This window comes from Panthera leo, chromosome D2, assembly GCF_018350215.1.
Source record: "Panthera leo isolate Ple1 chromosome D2, P.leo_Ple1_pat1.1, whole genome shotgun sequence".
NCBI classification, from domain to species: domain Eukaryota; kingdom Metazoa; phylum Chordata; class Mammalia; order Carnivora; family Felidae; genus Panthera; species Panthera leo.
Window position 1 is genome coordinate 6,505,041 of NC_056689.1, and position 15,853 is coordinate 6,520,893.

At 46.0% G+C, this 15,853-nt stretch overlaps 1 protein-coding gene across 3 annotated transcripts in view; it reads right to left on the reverse strand.

Moving 5' to 3' along the window:
- The window catches only part of ASAH2 (N-acylsphingosine amidohydrolase 2), an 89,051-nt gene that overhangs the window by 42,842 nt on the left and 30,356 nt on the right, over window positions 1-15,853 (reverse strand). For all 3 annotated transcript variants that reach the window (XM_042908697.1, XM_042908695.1, XM_042908696.1), the window contains exons 3-6: window positions 13,202-13,333; window positions 10,317-10,522; window positions 8,505-8,654; window positions 344-520 (exon numbers count right to left, since the gene is read on the reverse strand). In XM_042908697.1, the coding sequence (XP_042764631.1) occupies window positions 344-520; window positions 8,505-8,654; window positions 10,317-10,522; window positions 13,202-13,328 (660 nt within the window). In that variant the 5' untranslated portion in view covers window positions 13,329-13,333. The remainder of the gene's footprint in view (window positions 1-343; window positions 521-8,504; window positions 8,655-10,316; window positions 10,523-13,201; window positions 13,334-15,853) is intronic.

A 15,853-nucleotide genomic window follows, 5' to 3' on the forward strand; every position in this document is an offset into this window, starting at 1 on the left:
GATTGGAATTACTTGCAATGACTCTTGGTTCCTTGATGGCTTCCTTTTTGTGTGACTTTGCACAGAGAACAGACGGTAGGGCCCTCTCAGTTATAAGGGTGACATAGGAAACGTTTGCTGTCCCTTTGGACACCTGCAGGAGGCTCACTGCACGGAACTCGCCCCTCTCAATCAGTCAGTGCCTCGGAGACCAGAAGCTCCTGGGGAGTCAGGAACGGAGGGGGCAGGTGCTGAGACTGCTCAGGGCAACATCCTATAAGGACTCTCTCCATATCACAGAAAACCACTCCTGAACACTTGTGAACAAGGGACGGGGCAGCTCCCTCTGGGGCCCTTTGCCTACCTTCACGATGCCAGTGACCATGTACTCAAAGGTGCGATTGCTAAATCCTTCACTGGCGATTACAAACACAGTATACTGGAAATATCCTCCTGGCCCCGAGTGTGTGTGAGTGCCACTCAGGATGACATTGTCTTGTCTGTACAGGGAACCATATTTACTCTGCAGTCTGTTCAGGACCTTCAAGAGAAAAGAAAAAAAAAACCAGAACTAAGAAGGAGGATAACATAGCAACTCACTATGGAAAAGGCTCCAATGAGTCTAATCAAGGATCCATATCAATGGCACCCCTGTCGAGTGGCCCTTCACTCGGTGCTGGAGTGTCTCATCATAGGCACAACTTCAACAAAACCAGTAACCATCAAGGCTAACGTTTCATAGACTCTCGCCGTATGCAAGCACAGTGTTAGGTAGGACACACATTGTGTTATTTTAAAATCTTTATAACGACCCCAAGAGGTAGATGTTTTTTTCAATGTTTGTTTATCTTTGAGAGAGAGAGAGAGAGAGAGAACAGGGGAGGGGCAGAGGGAGAGGGAGAGAGAGAGAATCCCAAGCAGGCTCCGCACTGTCAGCCCGGAGCCCCATGCAGTCTCCATCTCATGAAGTTGATGACCTGAGCCAAAATCAAGAGATGGATGCTTAACCAACTGAGCCACCCAGGAGCCCCAGAGGTGGATATTTGGAACCGCATCTTTTAGCTAAGAGCACTGAAGTGTAAAGAAGATAAATAATTTGCCCACCGACCTAGTAAATGTGAGAGCCACAACCTGGATCCACATCTCTCTAACTGTAGAACCAGTATGGTTTGCTATTCATCGTTCCACACATGCTATTAATATCCAGGCACTAGGAGCGATATGAGGTTAATATCTGAGCACTAGGAGTATATGAGGTTCCTACCCTGATGGAGCATTTATTCTAATGAGGGAGAAAGGTAACAAGCAAAGAAGCACGTAATATGGTATCACACAATGATAAGTGCTCTGAAGACAAATGTCGTTGAGTGGGGAAAAAGAGTGATGGGTGTCAATGAGGAAACATCTTTCCAGAGAGGCTGCCTTCCACCCAAAAGCATAAGCCGGTTGAGCAACACCAATGGAAAGCGTCCCGGGAGCAGCGAACAGTTGTGTAAGGGCCCCTTGCCGCCTCCCTGCCCAAAATGAAGAACTCCATGCTCCCTGACATATACTGTCACCCTTACTGGTCTGGGGGCAGCCAACTGAGGGGACCTAAGGACACCCCAGCCACCCTGTGGGGAGGCCCATCGGAAAGGAACCATCTTGTCAGCACTAACTTGCTAGCCAGGCGGGTGAGCCACCTCAGAGTAGTAGACCCTTCGGCCTCAGCCAGGCCTTCCAACACCTGCAGCCCCAGCTGACGCATGAATTCAACCCACGACAAGGAAGTGGGCGTGTGTGTGTGACTTCAGTTCTAACCTAAGTCGGAATCACCCAGCTCGGCCTCCCTGGGATTCCTGACCCACAGAATTCCTGAGCGGTAATTCAGGACGACTGTGAACATCTAAACGCACGATAAGTGTGCTCGTAGGGTCCAGACACATCACGAAGACAACGGAGAGAAAAATCCCTGCTGCTGAGAACCTGTTTCTGATTCTGCTTGAATCAGCTTCAACCTGAAATTGGGTGTTATTGTGGCTTCCTTGGGAAAGATGTTTTGACTTTTTTTTTTTTTTTTTTTTTACATAAAGGGGCGCCGGGATGGCTCAGCTGGTTAAGCATCTGACTTTGGCTTAGGTCATGATCTCAGGGTTCATGAGTTCGGGCCCCACATCGGGCTCGGTGCCCGATGAGCTAGAGCTAGAGCTCACTAGCTAGAGCTCACTGAGCTAGAGCTCACTTTGGATCCTCTGTCTCCCTCTCCCTTTGCCCCTCATGGTCTCTCAAAAAAAAAAAAATAAATAAATATTAACAAAAATTTTTTTTTCACTTTTTAAAAAAGTTTTTATATTTATTTATTTTGAGAGAGAGAGATAGAACGTGAGCAGGGGAGGGGCAGAGAGACAGGGAGACACAGAATCCGAAGCAGGCTCCAGGCTCTGAGCTGTCAGCACAGAGCCCGACACGGGGCTTGAACCCACACACTGAGATCATGACCTGAGCCGAAGTCAGACGCTTAACTGACTGAACCACCCAGAAGCCCCTGTTCACTTTTTTTAAATGTCAAAAATCATTAAAATGATCTAGCAAAAGTGTCAGACCCCAAGCGACCTTCCTCAACGTAAGATACTGTCAGTTAATACCCTGCACAGTAATGACAGTGCATTCACGGCAGGGATCGCAAATATCACTTACGTCACGCACTTAGTCCCGTCTATTGGTGGTGGCTCTCAGACGTGTGGTGTTGAGAAGGATCCTGAGCCCAAACCTGGGCTTAGCAAGAAAGAGTGCCTTTTTTGATTAGCAACGCTGTCTACTCTGCGTGTGGCACAGGCGGTGGTAGGCTGATCAACCATCACACAGCGGGAAACGAAAAGCTGTCATTTGAATCGCTTGTCAGTTTCTCTGGTGTAAATACTCCCTGCCCCAGTCAATTTCAAGCTTCCAAAATTTAACAACGAGCTCCCCCCCCCTCCCCCAAGCTCTTGAGTATTTAACAGCCAGCCCTCATGAGCTGGTGCAAGACGGTCCCAGAACACGCTTGGGAAGCGTGCAACTTACAGGCTATATACTTAACCCGCGTAAATACAACCACCAATCTCTTCTATTTTAGGGGAAGAGCTACCCCACCCTCATTCTACTCGTGTGGTCATTGAATGAGGAACATCTTATGAACAGTGTTGCCTCATTAACTAATCCGTGTCCCACACGCCGATTGCTAGGTTACCACGTCCATATACACAATCCTGTGATGCCAGGCAAATGTGAAAGGAACTATGACATGACCAGACCAACACCCTCTGACCAAGTAGCCTACATTCTCCATCCCAGTAAGTCTCCATGTTGCTCCTGTGTGACCCAAATCCAGACCACACTCTTCATCACCCTATGTCTTCTTCTAAAACAGTAATAACTCCACTCATGAAGGAGAAGCCCATCGCTAAAGGGGCACCATGAAAGCTTGACTAAAGGCTGCTGTGAAAAGCTAATGTGCTCACAGTTCTGTAACTAAGACAGGAAGGTAGCAAAGAGAAAGAACTTCTGGTCAACCTTAAAGCTCTCCTAACCCCATCCCATTTTTATTCCCAGAGAATGTTAGGGTTTTATAGCAAGTGTACTTCTTCAGGCTTACACAAGAATTGAGCTCTTAGCAAGAGAGAAATTGCGGGGGCATCTGGGTGGCTGGGTCGGTTAAGCGTCCAACTTCAGCTCAGGTCACGATCTCACAGTTCGTGAGTTTGAGCCCCACATCGGGCTCTGTGCCGACAGCTCAGAGCCTGGAGCCTGCTTCAGATTCTGTGTCTCCCTCTCTTTCTGCCCCTCTCCCGTTCGTGCTTTGTATCTCTGTCTCTCCGTCTCTGTGTCTGTCTCTCTCTCTCAAAAATAAACATTAAAAAAAAAGGAAGAAAAATTATGGCACTCAAATTTTAAAACAAAAGAGAAAGACCACAAACATCTCCCGAAACTTCTATCCTAACCTATATGCTCCAACGTGAATTCAGACCCACGGAACTTAAAGAAAAAGAAAAGAAAAACTCAATCATCTAGTAGCAACGTCTGCCAGCAGCCATGGTAAATAGCATGTTACCTACTTCATGAGGAGGGGTGTTTCAACAGAATGAAGAAGTTACCTTAAGGTCTACAGCTCACCTCTGTGTTCAGTTTCCATTCAGTTTCCTATTACTGACACACCTGGGAACCTGCCGCAGAAAGACCTGGAAAGCCCCTCTGTTCTGCCCTGTCTCACTGCTCAGAGATCTTCCAGAACCTTCATTGCATGCTGGAAATGTCATCAGTCCTCAAAGCTGAGGCTGAGAACCTGCCTAAAACCAGGTATTATAAGGAAGCGGGAAGGCAATTGTCGAGCTACATTTATTCCTCACACTTTCCCTTGGGTTAGCCTGGGATAACAGAGTGGGTTCATTTAAAGGCCTTCCCACCAGGTCTCAGATTACACAGGGAAAGTAAAAATAGGAAGGGATGGTGAAATGGTGGACTGTTGACCTCACAGCCTCTGCAGTCCAACACATTAATCCCCTCTCCCCTCCCCACTCCACCCCCAAAGTCCACCCCTGACTCTCCCATTTCTTCTCATGACCCCACCACCTCCCCATGAGAACCATCTCCGACCCTTGAGAAGAGTGGTAAGCGTCATGGTAACAAGTGTGGGCACTGGCACCGAGATGCCTGTGCGTCCACCCAACTCCGCAGACAAGTTCCCTGATCCCCTGCAGCTCATGTTTGTTTCCCAACCTGTCACGTGACATAATGATAGCACCTGCCTCCTCCGGTTGTTTGGAGGATTGAATTCATTAATGTACGTGGAGCCATCAGGCGTGACTCATCGCGGGAACTAGGCAAGTTTTAGCTTTTATTTTTATTCATTCTCAAACCTCATTTGCATTTAAGGTGACCTCTTACTACCAGGTAGCCTCACGGCCACCACACTGACTGAAGACCTTTGTGCGAGCCTCACGCGGTCCAGGGGAAATGTCCAGGCAAAGTTGACATCCTTCCCGCGAGCTTCCCTTCCCTTTCCAGTTTGTGCAGCCTTCCAACATGTTGTAAAACTCCCCTGTGTTGAATCTCCTCTGTTTGAAATACCGAGTGTGATTACCATTTCCCAACTAGATCCTCACCAGTAGAGCCTTCGTATTAACTTAACAAAGCTGCCAGTTTGTGTCCTGGTCCAGCCTCAGTCTATTTCATCAAACACTGCTGTCTGATTAATCATTCTGAAGCAAAATTGGGTTTGCATTACTCCTCCACTCAAAAGTTTTTGCAGAAGCCCCATCACTTAACAGAGTCAAAATAAACCGGCATCCCAGACCCTCTACGATTATGACCAACATACCTGCTAGGTGTATTTCTAATTACATGCTTACATGGGTCCTAATAGCAGGAAGCCTTGTGCCTGCAAAGGAGGCTACATCCCTCCCTCTGCCACGTTAACCAGTTAAAATTCCTCCCATCCAGATAAAAAGATGTGGTATGCATATGCAATGGAATATTACTCAGCCATCAAAAAGAATGAAATCTTGGGGCACCTGGGTGGCTCAGTCGGCTGAGCATCCGATTTTGGCTCAGGTCATGATCTCACAGTTGATGAGTTCGAGCCCCGTGTCGGGGTCTGTGCTGATGGCTCGGAGCCTGGAGCCTGCTTTGTATTCTGTGTCTCCCTCTCTCTCTCTGCCCCTCCCCTGCTCGTGCTCTGTCTTCCTCTGTCTCAGAAATAAACATTAAAAAAAACTTTTTTCAATATTCAAAAAAAAAGAATGAAATCTTGCCATCTGCACCAACATAGACGGATCTAGAGAGTGTTAGGCTAAGAGAAGTCAGTCAGAGGAAGATAGATACCATATGACCTCACTCATCTGTGGAATTTAAGAAACAAAACAAATGAACAAAGGGAAGAAGAGAGACAAACCAAACCACAGACCCTAGCTATAGAGAATGAACAGAGGGTTACGAGAGAGGGGATGGGTGAAACAGGTGAAGGGGACTAAGAATTCACTCGACTTGATGAGCACTCAGTAATTGTTGAATAACTGTACACCCGAAATATAACTCTACCATTAACTACACTGGAATTAAAATAAACTAAAATTTTGTCCATTCAAATGTCACATCCACTGTGAAATTTTCCCCTACGTTCCATTTTCGGATTCCCCTTGTGGTGGTTTTAAATCACTGTGTGCCCACAAGTTCCTCTCTCCTCCTCCCTGTAAGAAGGGAGGTTCTGCTGTCCTATCCCTGGGTGTGAAATGTACCTGGTACCTTGCTTCCAATGGACAGAATAGGCTGGAAGCTCAACTCCTGAGCACAACTGTGGCCTCTTCACTTCTCTTTCTCTCGAGTCACTCACTTTGGGGGAAGCAACAGTTTTGGGCCGCAAGGATCTGGAAAGTGGGAAACTGAGGTCTTCTATCAGCAGCCACACAAGTGAGTCATCTTGGAAGTGGTTCAATCAGGACTTCCAATGACTGTGGCCCTTGCCAACACCTTGATTTCAAGATATCCTAAGCCAGAACCACCTAGTTAAGCCAGTCCTGATTTCCTGATCAACACAATGTACGAGATGATGTTTATTATTTTTTTAACTTGCTTTATTTTTTATTTTCCCAAATTTACATCCAAATTAGTTAGCATCGAGGGCAACAATGATTTCAGGAGGAGATTCCTTAGTGCCCCTTCCCCATTTAGCCCATCCCCCCTCCTACACCCCCTCCAGTAACCCTCTGTTTGTTCTCCATGTTTATGAGTCTCTTCTGTTTTGTCCCCCTCCCTGTTTTTATATTATTTTTGTTTACCTTCCCTATTATTATTTTTAATGTTTATTTATTTTTGAGAGAGACAGAGCATGCAAGTAAAGGAGGGAGGGGCAGAGAGAAAGGGAGACAGAGGACCCAAAGGGGGCTCTACGCTGAGAGCTGAGAGCCCAATGTGGGGCTCAAACTCACAAACCATGAGATCATGACCTGAGCTGGAGTCAGATGCTTAACCAACTGAGCCACCCAGAATCCCCTAGATGATGTTTATTGTTTTAAACCACCATATTCCGGAGCTATTTGTTATTCAGTAGATTACACACCACTGAACTTTACTCCAGTGAACTATAGTTCATGTGTTTTTCTATTACACTCCCTTCCTCCTATCCCCAACTGGGCAGTGAGCTCATAGGGAACGTGTATTATGACTCCTTTGGCTATGTACCCTCTGAAATTGCCAGCAAAGTGCCACGCCAAAAGCAGGTGGTCAATGCATTTTTCCCTGCAAGATAATAGAATAATGTCACTTTTAAGAATATGGGATCTGACATCAGGCATCTGTATGTTCAGAACCCAGCTGTCCCACTTGCTGACTGTGTGAAATTGAAAAAGCTACTTGCCTTCTCTAAGACTCTATTACCTTATCCATAAAGTGGAGAGAACAACAGACCCACTGCATAGTTTTGTTGTAAGCGTAGGAGTGGGGAAAACATGTAATCTTGCTTCCTGAGCGTCTATAGATGGGGGAGGATCCCACCACATTCCCCAAGAAAGAGTGACACTGGAGAAATATTTGAGGGCCTCCCTCATCTCTCTCACTGGCTCCTTCACACAGCAGGAGTAACAGTGTTTAACAGATGAGGCTGATAGAACATGACAACGAATAGTGGGCATTTGATGGTCACTGTCCTGGATAGTCCAGACCCTCATCTCCCTTACCTTCGTGAAGGTGTGAGCAAACGTTAAGGGAGCACATTCTCTTTCTGTGACCTGATCCCATGCAGAAAATATAACTGGGTCAGGGCCAAGAATCTGGCTTAGAAAGGCAGACATGAAAGTCCAAGCCCATCACCCTATGTCTGCCTCTCCTTCTGTGCATCTTACTGTTGCCTGCCTAGGACCCACAGGCACCTTTCTGCTAAGCTCAACCTTCCCCACAGTGGGGTGACATTGTCTCAATTCAGGTAAAAATCACAGAAGAGTCTGTCATAGTCTACAATAGCACTTAAAGGGTGAGAGCGCTAACATTATATATTTTTTTTAATTTTATTATGGAAATTTTCAAACACGTACAAAAATAATCTGAAGAGCATAATGAGACCCCCATCTACCTCTCACCCAGCTTCAGACATTTATGGCCAATCTCATTTCAGTGTCACGTTTTCATTCTCATTTGGCTCCTTGCATCTATTCTCAGTTGTATAAAAACTCGAGGGAAGGGTTAGTGATTAGTTGGCGCTCTCAGAATTCTAATTAGGAGGATTAAATAAGAGAATGTATGTGAAGATCACCCAGAACATAATAAAATTTCAAAACACATTAACGTTAATAATGACAATGAGTCATCAGCAGAATTGAAAGCAAGTTTTGACCAAGATGGCGCAGACCGGAATTATTTGTGGGATAATTGTCTGCTGGATTGTCGAGAGTTAATAACGTGGAGGGCAGTAGAATCTCACTGGATGAGAAGCCAGGAGGGCTTTGTTACTTTCAAGGTCACCCACAGACTTCTCTTCTAAATCACATGTCATTTCTTTTGTCACCTCAATCACTTACCTCCAGCCTGAGTCGTTGGGATACCATGCCTATGTCGATGCTGACAAACGCCACTCGATTGGACCCATCTGGTTCCGCCATGATGAAAGCACGGCTGTACAGCCTGGTGAGGATGCCCCGTGCATTCTGGCCAGTTTTGCTGTAGCCCATCTAGAAGGAAGAGAAAGTCAGGGCCCCTCTGCCTCACTGCCCTGCCATGAGAACCAAGCACAACCATGCAAAAAGAGACCACGTAGGAAAGAAAAACACAATCCACAGGACACTGTGGCTCTGAGTGAGATGATAACATGTGTTTTCAAGAATAAAGCCAACATCATAAGAGAAGCTTTACTCTTCTGTTACAAAAATGCAAAGGCAAAGTAGTTATCTGTTTGGCAGAAGCCATCCATAGGCCCACGGGCAAGGAAGGGGTTGGCATGGCTTGGGAATTCCGTTACCACACCAGAGACCTTTCAGGGTTTTCTGTTCTCTTCTCCTGCCTGAGGTATTACAGAAGGAAATAGTTCCCCTACCATCATCCCATATACCCAGGTGCGTCTAAAGACTGAAGGTTCCCTCACTTTGGTTGTTTGGTATATGATGTTCTTTTCTTTCTTTCTTTTTTTTTTTTCAGAAGAAAATGGTTTCTTTATGATTCAATAATCTCTTTATTTTTTAGTTTATTTATTCTGAGAGAAAGAGAGAGAGAGAGAGAGAGAGAGAGAGCGTGCGCACAAGTGGGGGAGGGGCAGACAGATACATGGAGAGAATCCCAAGCAGGCTCTGCATGTCATCGAAGAGCACACAGGGCTCGATCTCACAAACCACGAGATCATGACCTGAGCTGAAACCAGGAGTCAGACATTGAACTGACTGAGCCACCCAGGCACCCCAATAATCTTTTTCTGAGGGTACCACACCCTGGATTTTACCTTGGTGGCCATTCCTCAGCCAAGTCAGACCAAATCCACCTATCTCCCACTCCCCCCCCCCCTCACACCATGTCATAAGACCCACCCGTAAAGTTATATCCTGGTCTTCAGAATGCTCTCTCTATCGCTCACTTTACCCCTCATAGGAATGGTCATTCAGGGTTCTCATTCCAGAGCCACTTTTCAGAACAGACATCAGGGAACAATTCCTAGAATCTAAGGGTTATTTGGTAGGAGGGAGAAAATCTCATCAGACAACTTCACGTTCTAGCTTCCTAGAAAAAGGTTGATATGAGTGAATACATCCACCATCACAGCCAAGAGGTTGCAGACCAGCAGCCAATGGGCCACACCTGACCCACAGAAGCATTTCACTTGGCTTGCATGGTGTTGGCCAACACTAGGTTTCCAGTTTTGACTAGAGTTGCCTGTATTTCCCCACAGACAGACTTAGATCCTCAGGTCTTCAATTCAGAAATTTTCCAGCTTCTCTTGAACAAACTGTGGGATAGGGCAGCCCTCCATGGTAACAATTGCTAAAGCCATGAACTTTCTAGTTGTCCCATAATCCCTACCACTTCCTTGAGGGTTCGCTAGACTCTTATCAGCTCACAGAGAGGCCTGCTTCCATCACTTATGGTACTGGCCCGTCCCCGGTGGTACATGAGTTTGACAGCAGTTCCATTCATAAAAAAGTGGCCAACTGATTTTACAAAGGAATTGTGGTTGAACACGTGGCCCCTCTGCTCTCTATGGCACGATATCCACAGTGTTAGACAGCAGCGAAGTCAATGAAAAAGGAGGAAGACAATAATGTAATCATAAGGAATCAGTGTAGGGTGCAAGGGGTAAAAGTAAAGTACTTGTTTCATTCTCCTTGAGGAGCCCATGATTTGCCTACCAAACTGATATCTGCTACTTGTCCTGTGCAGTCAGCTCGCCCAACACCAATATGGTAGCCACTGAAGTTCTGAAATAGAGGAGGCTCTGGGGTGGTGGTCACCGGAGGTCCCTGGGTGGCTGTGGAGCCATGTGTGAGCGTTGAGCCTTGAGTGGCCGTGGAGCCCAGCGTGGCTGGGGGGCTCTGGGTGACCGGAAAGCCTGAATCTAAAAGCAGAACATTCAAGAAACAACAGTTCAGTCCACTTATCTGTGGGCATCAATTAGAATACACAGGTTCAGGTTCCCATGGAAAAGTCTTTATATACTGTCTTATATTTAAAATATACAGAAAGAAACCTCTCAGGAACTTGTTGTATACAACAACCCTAAGGAGGATCTTTCTGGTAAGCTGGAGATGTGTCATCCTAACAATCAAGTCCTGTGTCAAATGTCCATCCGCTTCTCATCACAAGCTGTTCCTTGTCAAACTCATGGCCCTTCACTCACTCCTGATGGACTTTTCTAGCCAAACAAAGCAGGCGCCAGGTTCCTCAGGGGCCAGCCTCTGGGGATTTGTCTCCACGGCTCTCTCCGTCTGGAGACCCCCACTCCTCTCTGTTCTACCAACCGAGCTCCAAGACTCCCTTCAAGTTGGTTCCTTTCCATCACACCCAGAGGCAGCTCAACCCTCCTGGCAGGAGGCCACCCCCCTGTTGTCTCTACTCTGCACCCACAACCTTCTCAAGCCTTCTATTTGGAATACAGATGAGATCACTGCACGTTCAACATAGTTGCACCTTATTGTAATCATATCACCATCTATGTACGTGCCTGTACACACATATGTCCACACACATACATACGTGAATATCAAGGGAAACAGAATGGCAGAAAGACTGCAAGAGCAGGTACCAGAAACAAACAACCTGGGTTTAAAAACTGATTCTACCACATACTAGCTGAACATACTAGCTGAAATCGCTTATCCTGTTCTACCTCAATGTTTCTCATCTAGAAAAGAGAGGCAGTCCTAATACGCTAACTTCCTAGGGTTGTTTTGAACAATAAATATGTTAACACATATCAAAAATTTCGAATAATGGCCAGAATATAGCTTTGGTTCTACTTACCTATTGAGATATCTTACACATGCATGTTGTTTGTTTCCACCCCAGACAACAGCCAGGGTGGCCAAGGCAACGGAGGTCACTGTCACAGGCCTTAGTGCTCAGAAAAGTACTTGGTGAAGAGATTGGCTGCTGACGTCCCTGGGATCCTAGAATTTAGGGGCTCAGGAGAAGCTAGAGATCATCTAGTCTGATCTCCTTTGCTTTACATATAAGAATCCTGAAGCCCAGAGAAGTGATGTAACCACAATGTCATGGAGAACACGGGATGAATCAGGTGTAGACACCAGATCCTCCAACTAAGGATCTAATGCTCTTTCATCCATATTCAACATGGAGTTAGAATCCACATTTTCTCAACACCAAGCCCATGTTTTCCACAAGACGTCAAGTATTGCAAGGAAGAAGGCAGTCACTTTTGCCTTATTGATACTAACATAGGAATGGGGTACCACCCAAAGCCAAACCAGGTCCAATGGCCAAGGGCAATTTCCTTATGACCTCAGAGTCTCAAGTTCTACATCCAGAAAACGGTACTAAGACTAGCACCTACCTTTATAGAAGATTCATGAGAATTAAGTGGGAAAAGGATTGGGAAAAGGATGTAGACTCCTGACCATAGTGCTTGACACAAAGCGACCGTACAATAAACAGCCGCTCCTACTATGAGAATAGTGACCATAATCGTTGATCACCTCCGTGAGTCTCAGCCTCTGGATTCTATAACTTTAAGAGCTAAAACTGAATAAGTCCTATGGATGCTTTCCTTTCTTGGAGTCCATGCCCCTGCCCTGCACACTGCTGGCATAGAGGATTTCTGTCCCTCTGTGTCTACAGGGAGTTCAAAGTGCAGGCTCATGGTAGACACTACACCAGAAAGAAGAAGAGGCCACAAGAGAGAAAACTAGGCTGAAAAAAATCAGGCTCTTTCTCTGTTTGGCCTAAAGCTAGCCCTCCCCTTACTTCAGTCAAAGCATTCAACACCCACCCATCGTTTCTACTCATTTACCAGGTATGCAACCCACCACAAAGGCAGGGCTCCATCAAATGCCCAGGGCCCCAATATTGCCCGCAAATGTAGCCTGCATCATTTTCAAAAACTAAATTCATTCCTAATATTAAAAAAAAATCAGGAGATGCCTAAATCCTCCAGTTTCCAGCTTCTGCTGCAAACTCTGGAGATCTGAATCCATGGGACACCATTTCAACTAACAGCTCACACTCAGGAGGGGCTGCAGACCCCCTTCACCAGAATCTCACCTCCCCCACCCCGGCTCCCCTCCCCACCTTCTTTACAGAACTTGACCGGTCCTCATGAGAATTGGAGTTCAAGGCCCCCTTCTCTAAAGCTCAGCACTACTCGATATTCAGTGGGTCTTTCATTCTGCTTTTGTCCCCAAGAGAAGATGATGCCCAAGAAAAGGCAAAGAGCAAGAGAAGAGGCTTGGGGGAAGGGGGGTCAGGGATGCTTGCACTACTGGGCCTTGAATAATTCTGAACTGGGCTTAGGTCAGTGGAGAAGTGAGACAAGCCCACGGCAGAGTGCCTGTCAACTGCCTACTTGGGGGCAAAGGTAAGCCTGATAACAATTGCTGTCAATGCAGAAAGTACAATTAATGGACGGGTTCGGTGGCCATCCCGGGCTGCTCACATACCAGTTGAACTGCCCTGTTATTGGCATTATCAGCAGGCACTGTTCCTTGCCTTCGTGTCCCCAGTCATCCAGAAATTTCCCACAGGCTAGGAATAGCATCCAAGGGAGCCCATGACAACTTGCCTTTATGATTTTCAATGGTCCCACTGGTAATAAACAAGAGGCTGAGGAGGGCTACCGTCACAGCAGTCATCATCACAAGGAGGAAAATCAGGAATGCCTCTAATGTGGAAAGGGTGTGTTTGGCCATGTCTCCTGAGGAAAAGCAGAAACGGAAGAGGCAGAAAATGGCAGAACCACAAACTACAACACATATGCTTTGAGCTGCCCAAGGTTAAGATGTCTTAGCTCTTCTAGAATGGACTATACACCAGGGAGGACAAGTACAGAGCATACCTATCACATCCGGGGCCATGGCAGACAAGACCAAGCAATTATAGCACTCTTTGATAAGCTTAGATGTGGTTTCCAAACACTTCCTGGAACAGCGCTCATTCTAGAGAACCACCCATCATTTGGCATTGGCAATGAAGCTAAAAATCTATTTGTATTCCTTGGCTGTATCATACAGCTTTCATTTATGGTGATGAAGCCATCTGCACACGGGCCTAGGTTGGAACACATCTGTCAACAGGGCTGATTGCTCTTGTGAGAAGGCTGGCTGCAGTTAGGGCTGTCCCCTGTGGTCATGGCCTTGGGAAAACTACTTTGTCTGCAAGGAGGTGAAACACATAACTTTGGCCTTGCAACTCCATTTGCTAACTTTCAATTCCTACTTGATGAGAAACCAACACAGAAGACCATCTCTGGTCTCAAGCCAGACATCAGGAAAATCTCCCTCTCTGTCATCAGAAGGATCTCACACATCTTGCAAACCTGTTGAAGGATGGGGACAAAGATAATGCTCTTGTGTTCTACCACAGCAGGAAATGTCCTTACAGATGCCCGAAGATATTTTAGGAGTAGGATTCATTGTTACTCAGCAAGGCTATAGAAGCTAAAAGTCCATATCGGGTAGCAGGAGAAAGTATAATATGGTGGATAAAAATTGGATTCTGCCTTCTAACTCCAGAGTCCAAAGCTCATTTCTGCCACTTACTGGACGACCTTGGGGAATCCTCCCCAACACTGAGCTTCAGTTTCTCTGTCTGTAAATAAGGATGTGGTGATGACAATAATTTTAGTACCCATCTTATAGAGTTCTTATAAAAAGGAGACGGTGCAGTAATAATTCGTTCGTCCCATAGACTGCAATAGGTGTTTATGGTGTTTGCATTTATCATTAGGTCCCAAAATAGCAAAGACTCTGCTCCTTACTGTCCTCAAGGGGAATTTATATGAAGCTAGTGTTAAAGAATTATTGGAATCACACATACAAACTTTGGAACCCGTTTTCTTAACCCATACTTCAGGAAGCCTGAGCAATGAGATGGGATTAGAGTCCAGGACTTGCTCCCACAATGGGTAATATGCAGCCATATTAAGATGCTATTACCCCCCAAGAGTTGTAAATTGGCAACCAATGGGTGGGCTTAGCACGCCCCAATTTTCTGTTTCAGTTTGATTTACTTGACAAGACGGAGGAGCTTACAGTCCATCTGGAAGAGAGTCCACAGTTACAAATCTAAACCTTCAGGTTTTCTCTCACGTTTCATAAACTGTGGTAACACTGAGCCAGAAGCTTGGTAAAACCCAGTAGTTACTGTGACCTTTAGATAGATACAGCATGCCTTCTCCAGCCTACCACAACCTCTTCCCAGTGGATCTTTTCCATCTAAGTTACTACCTGGTCTTTGTAGTTATTTTATTGAGCAATCCCTGGACTAGAGTTTAAAAATCAGTCTAACATCAAATACTTCAGAAGTAGGGCTGAACTGGAAGTGGACAAAGAGACTTGAACATCTTCCCGAATCTCTTGGTTATTAGCAGGCTTTCCTCAACCACTTATCACCACTGTCATCACCTTCACCACCACCGTTAGGGACAATTTCAAATGTAGGGCAACACAAATGAGTTCTGATCTTGGTCCCAACATTCACTGGCCAGTCCCCAGGAGTCAGGAGACACCTCTAAAATGTGCCTCTGAAACTCTGATGATCCAAATAAGTTTACTGGTCCTTAGGTGCTGTTTCAGTGGCCAACCTCGAGCCCAGTATACCCAGTTCTTTCTCAAAGCTTTGGTTTCATTAGGCTTCCTGCCGGCTGGGATTGCAGGACCGACAGGGCAACTAAACATGGCTGACCGACAGGGGGATCTCCCAATGCGAGTGTCTACACGCACGTTGCAGATGCAAATGCGGCCACGTGCTAGGAGCCTGTGCAACAAGTAGACATGGTTCAAAAGAATACTTTTTTCTTTTTTGCTTGTTTTATTGGGCTGAAGTGATCACCACCACCAGCCTTTTACACAAGTCCACAATGGCACTTGATTTAACACTAAAGTTTGTACCGCCTACTCGGATTTCAATGATGTACCTCCCTGGGTCTCACCACCCTGTTGCCAGAATTAATGCCAACTTTTAATGTTCTTTTTTAACCAGTGAGCACTATTTATTTTTCCTTGATGACCCCAAATCTGAAGGCAAATGTGAAAGAAAGCAAATGCCTCATCTGCCTTCAGAATGCAAATGGACCACGGAGAGCTGAGCCAGTGGTTGTAACTTAAAAGATTTGGCATTTCCCACTGGTTCTCACTTGATCCAGTGCAATTCTGCAAGCTCGGTGATGAGGCTTTATGACAACAGTGAGCCCCTCGGCACATCGTTACCATGTTGA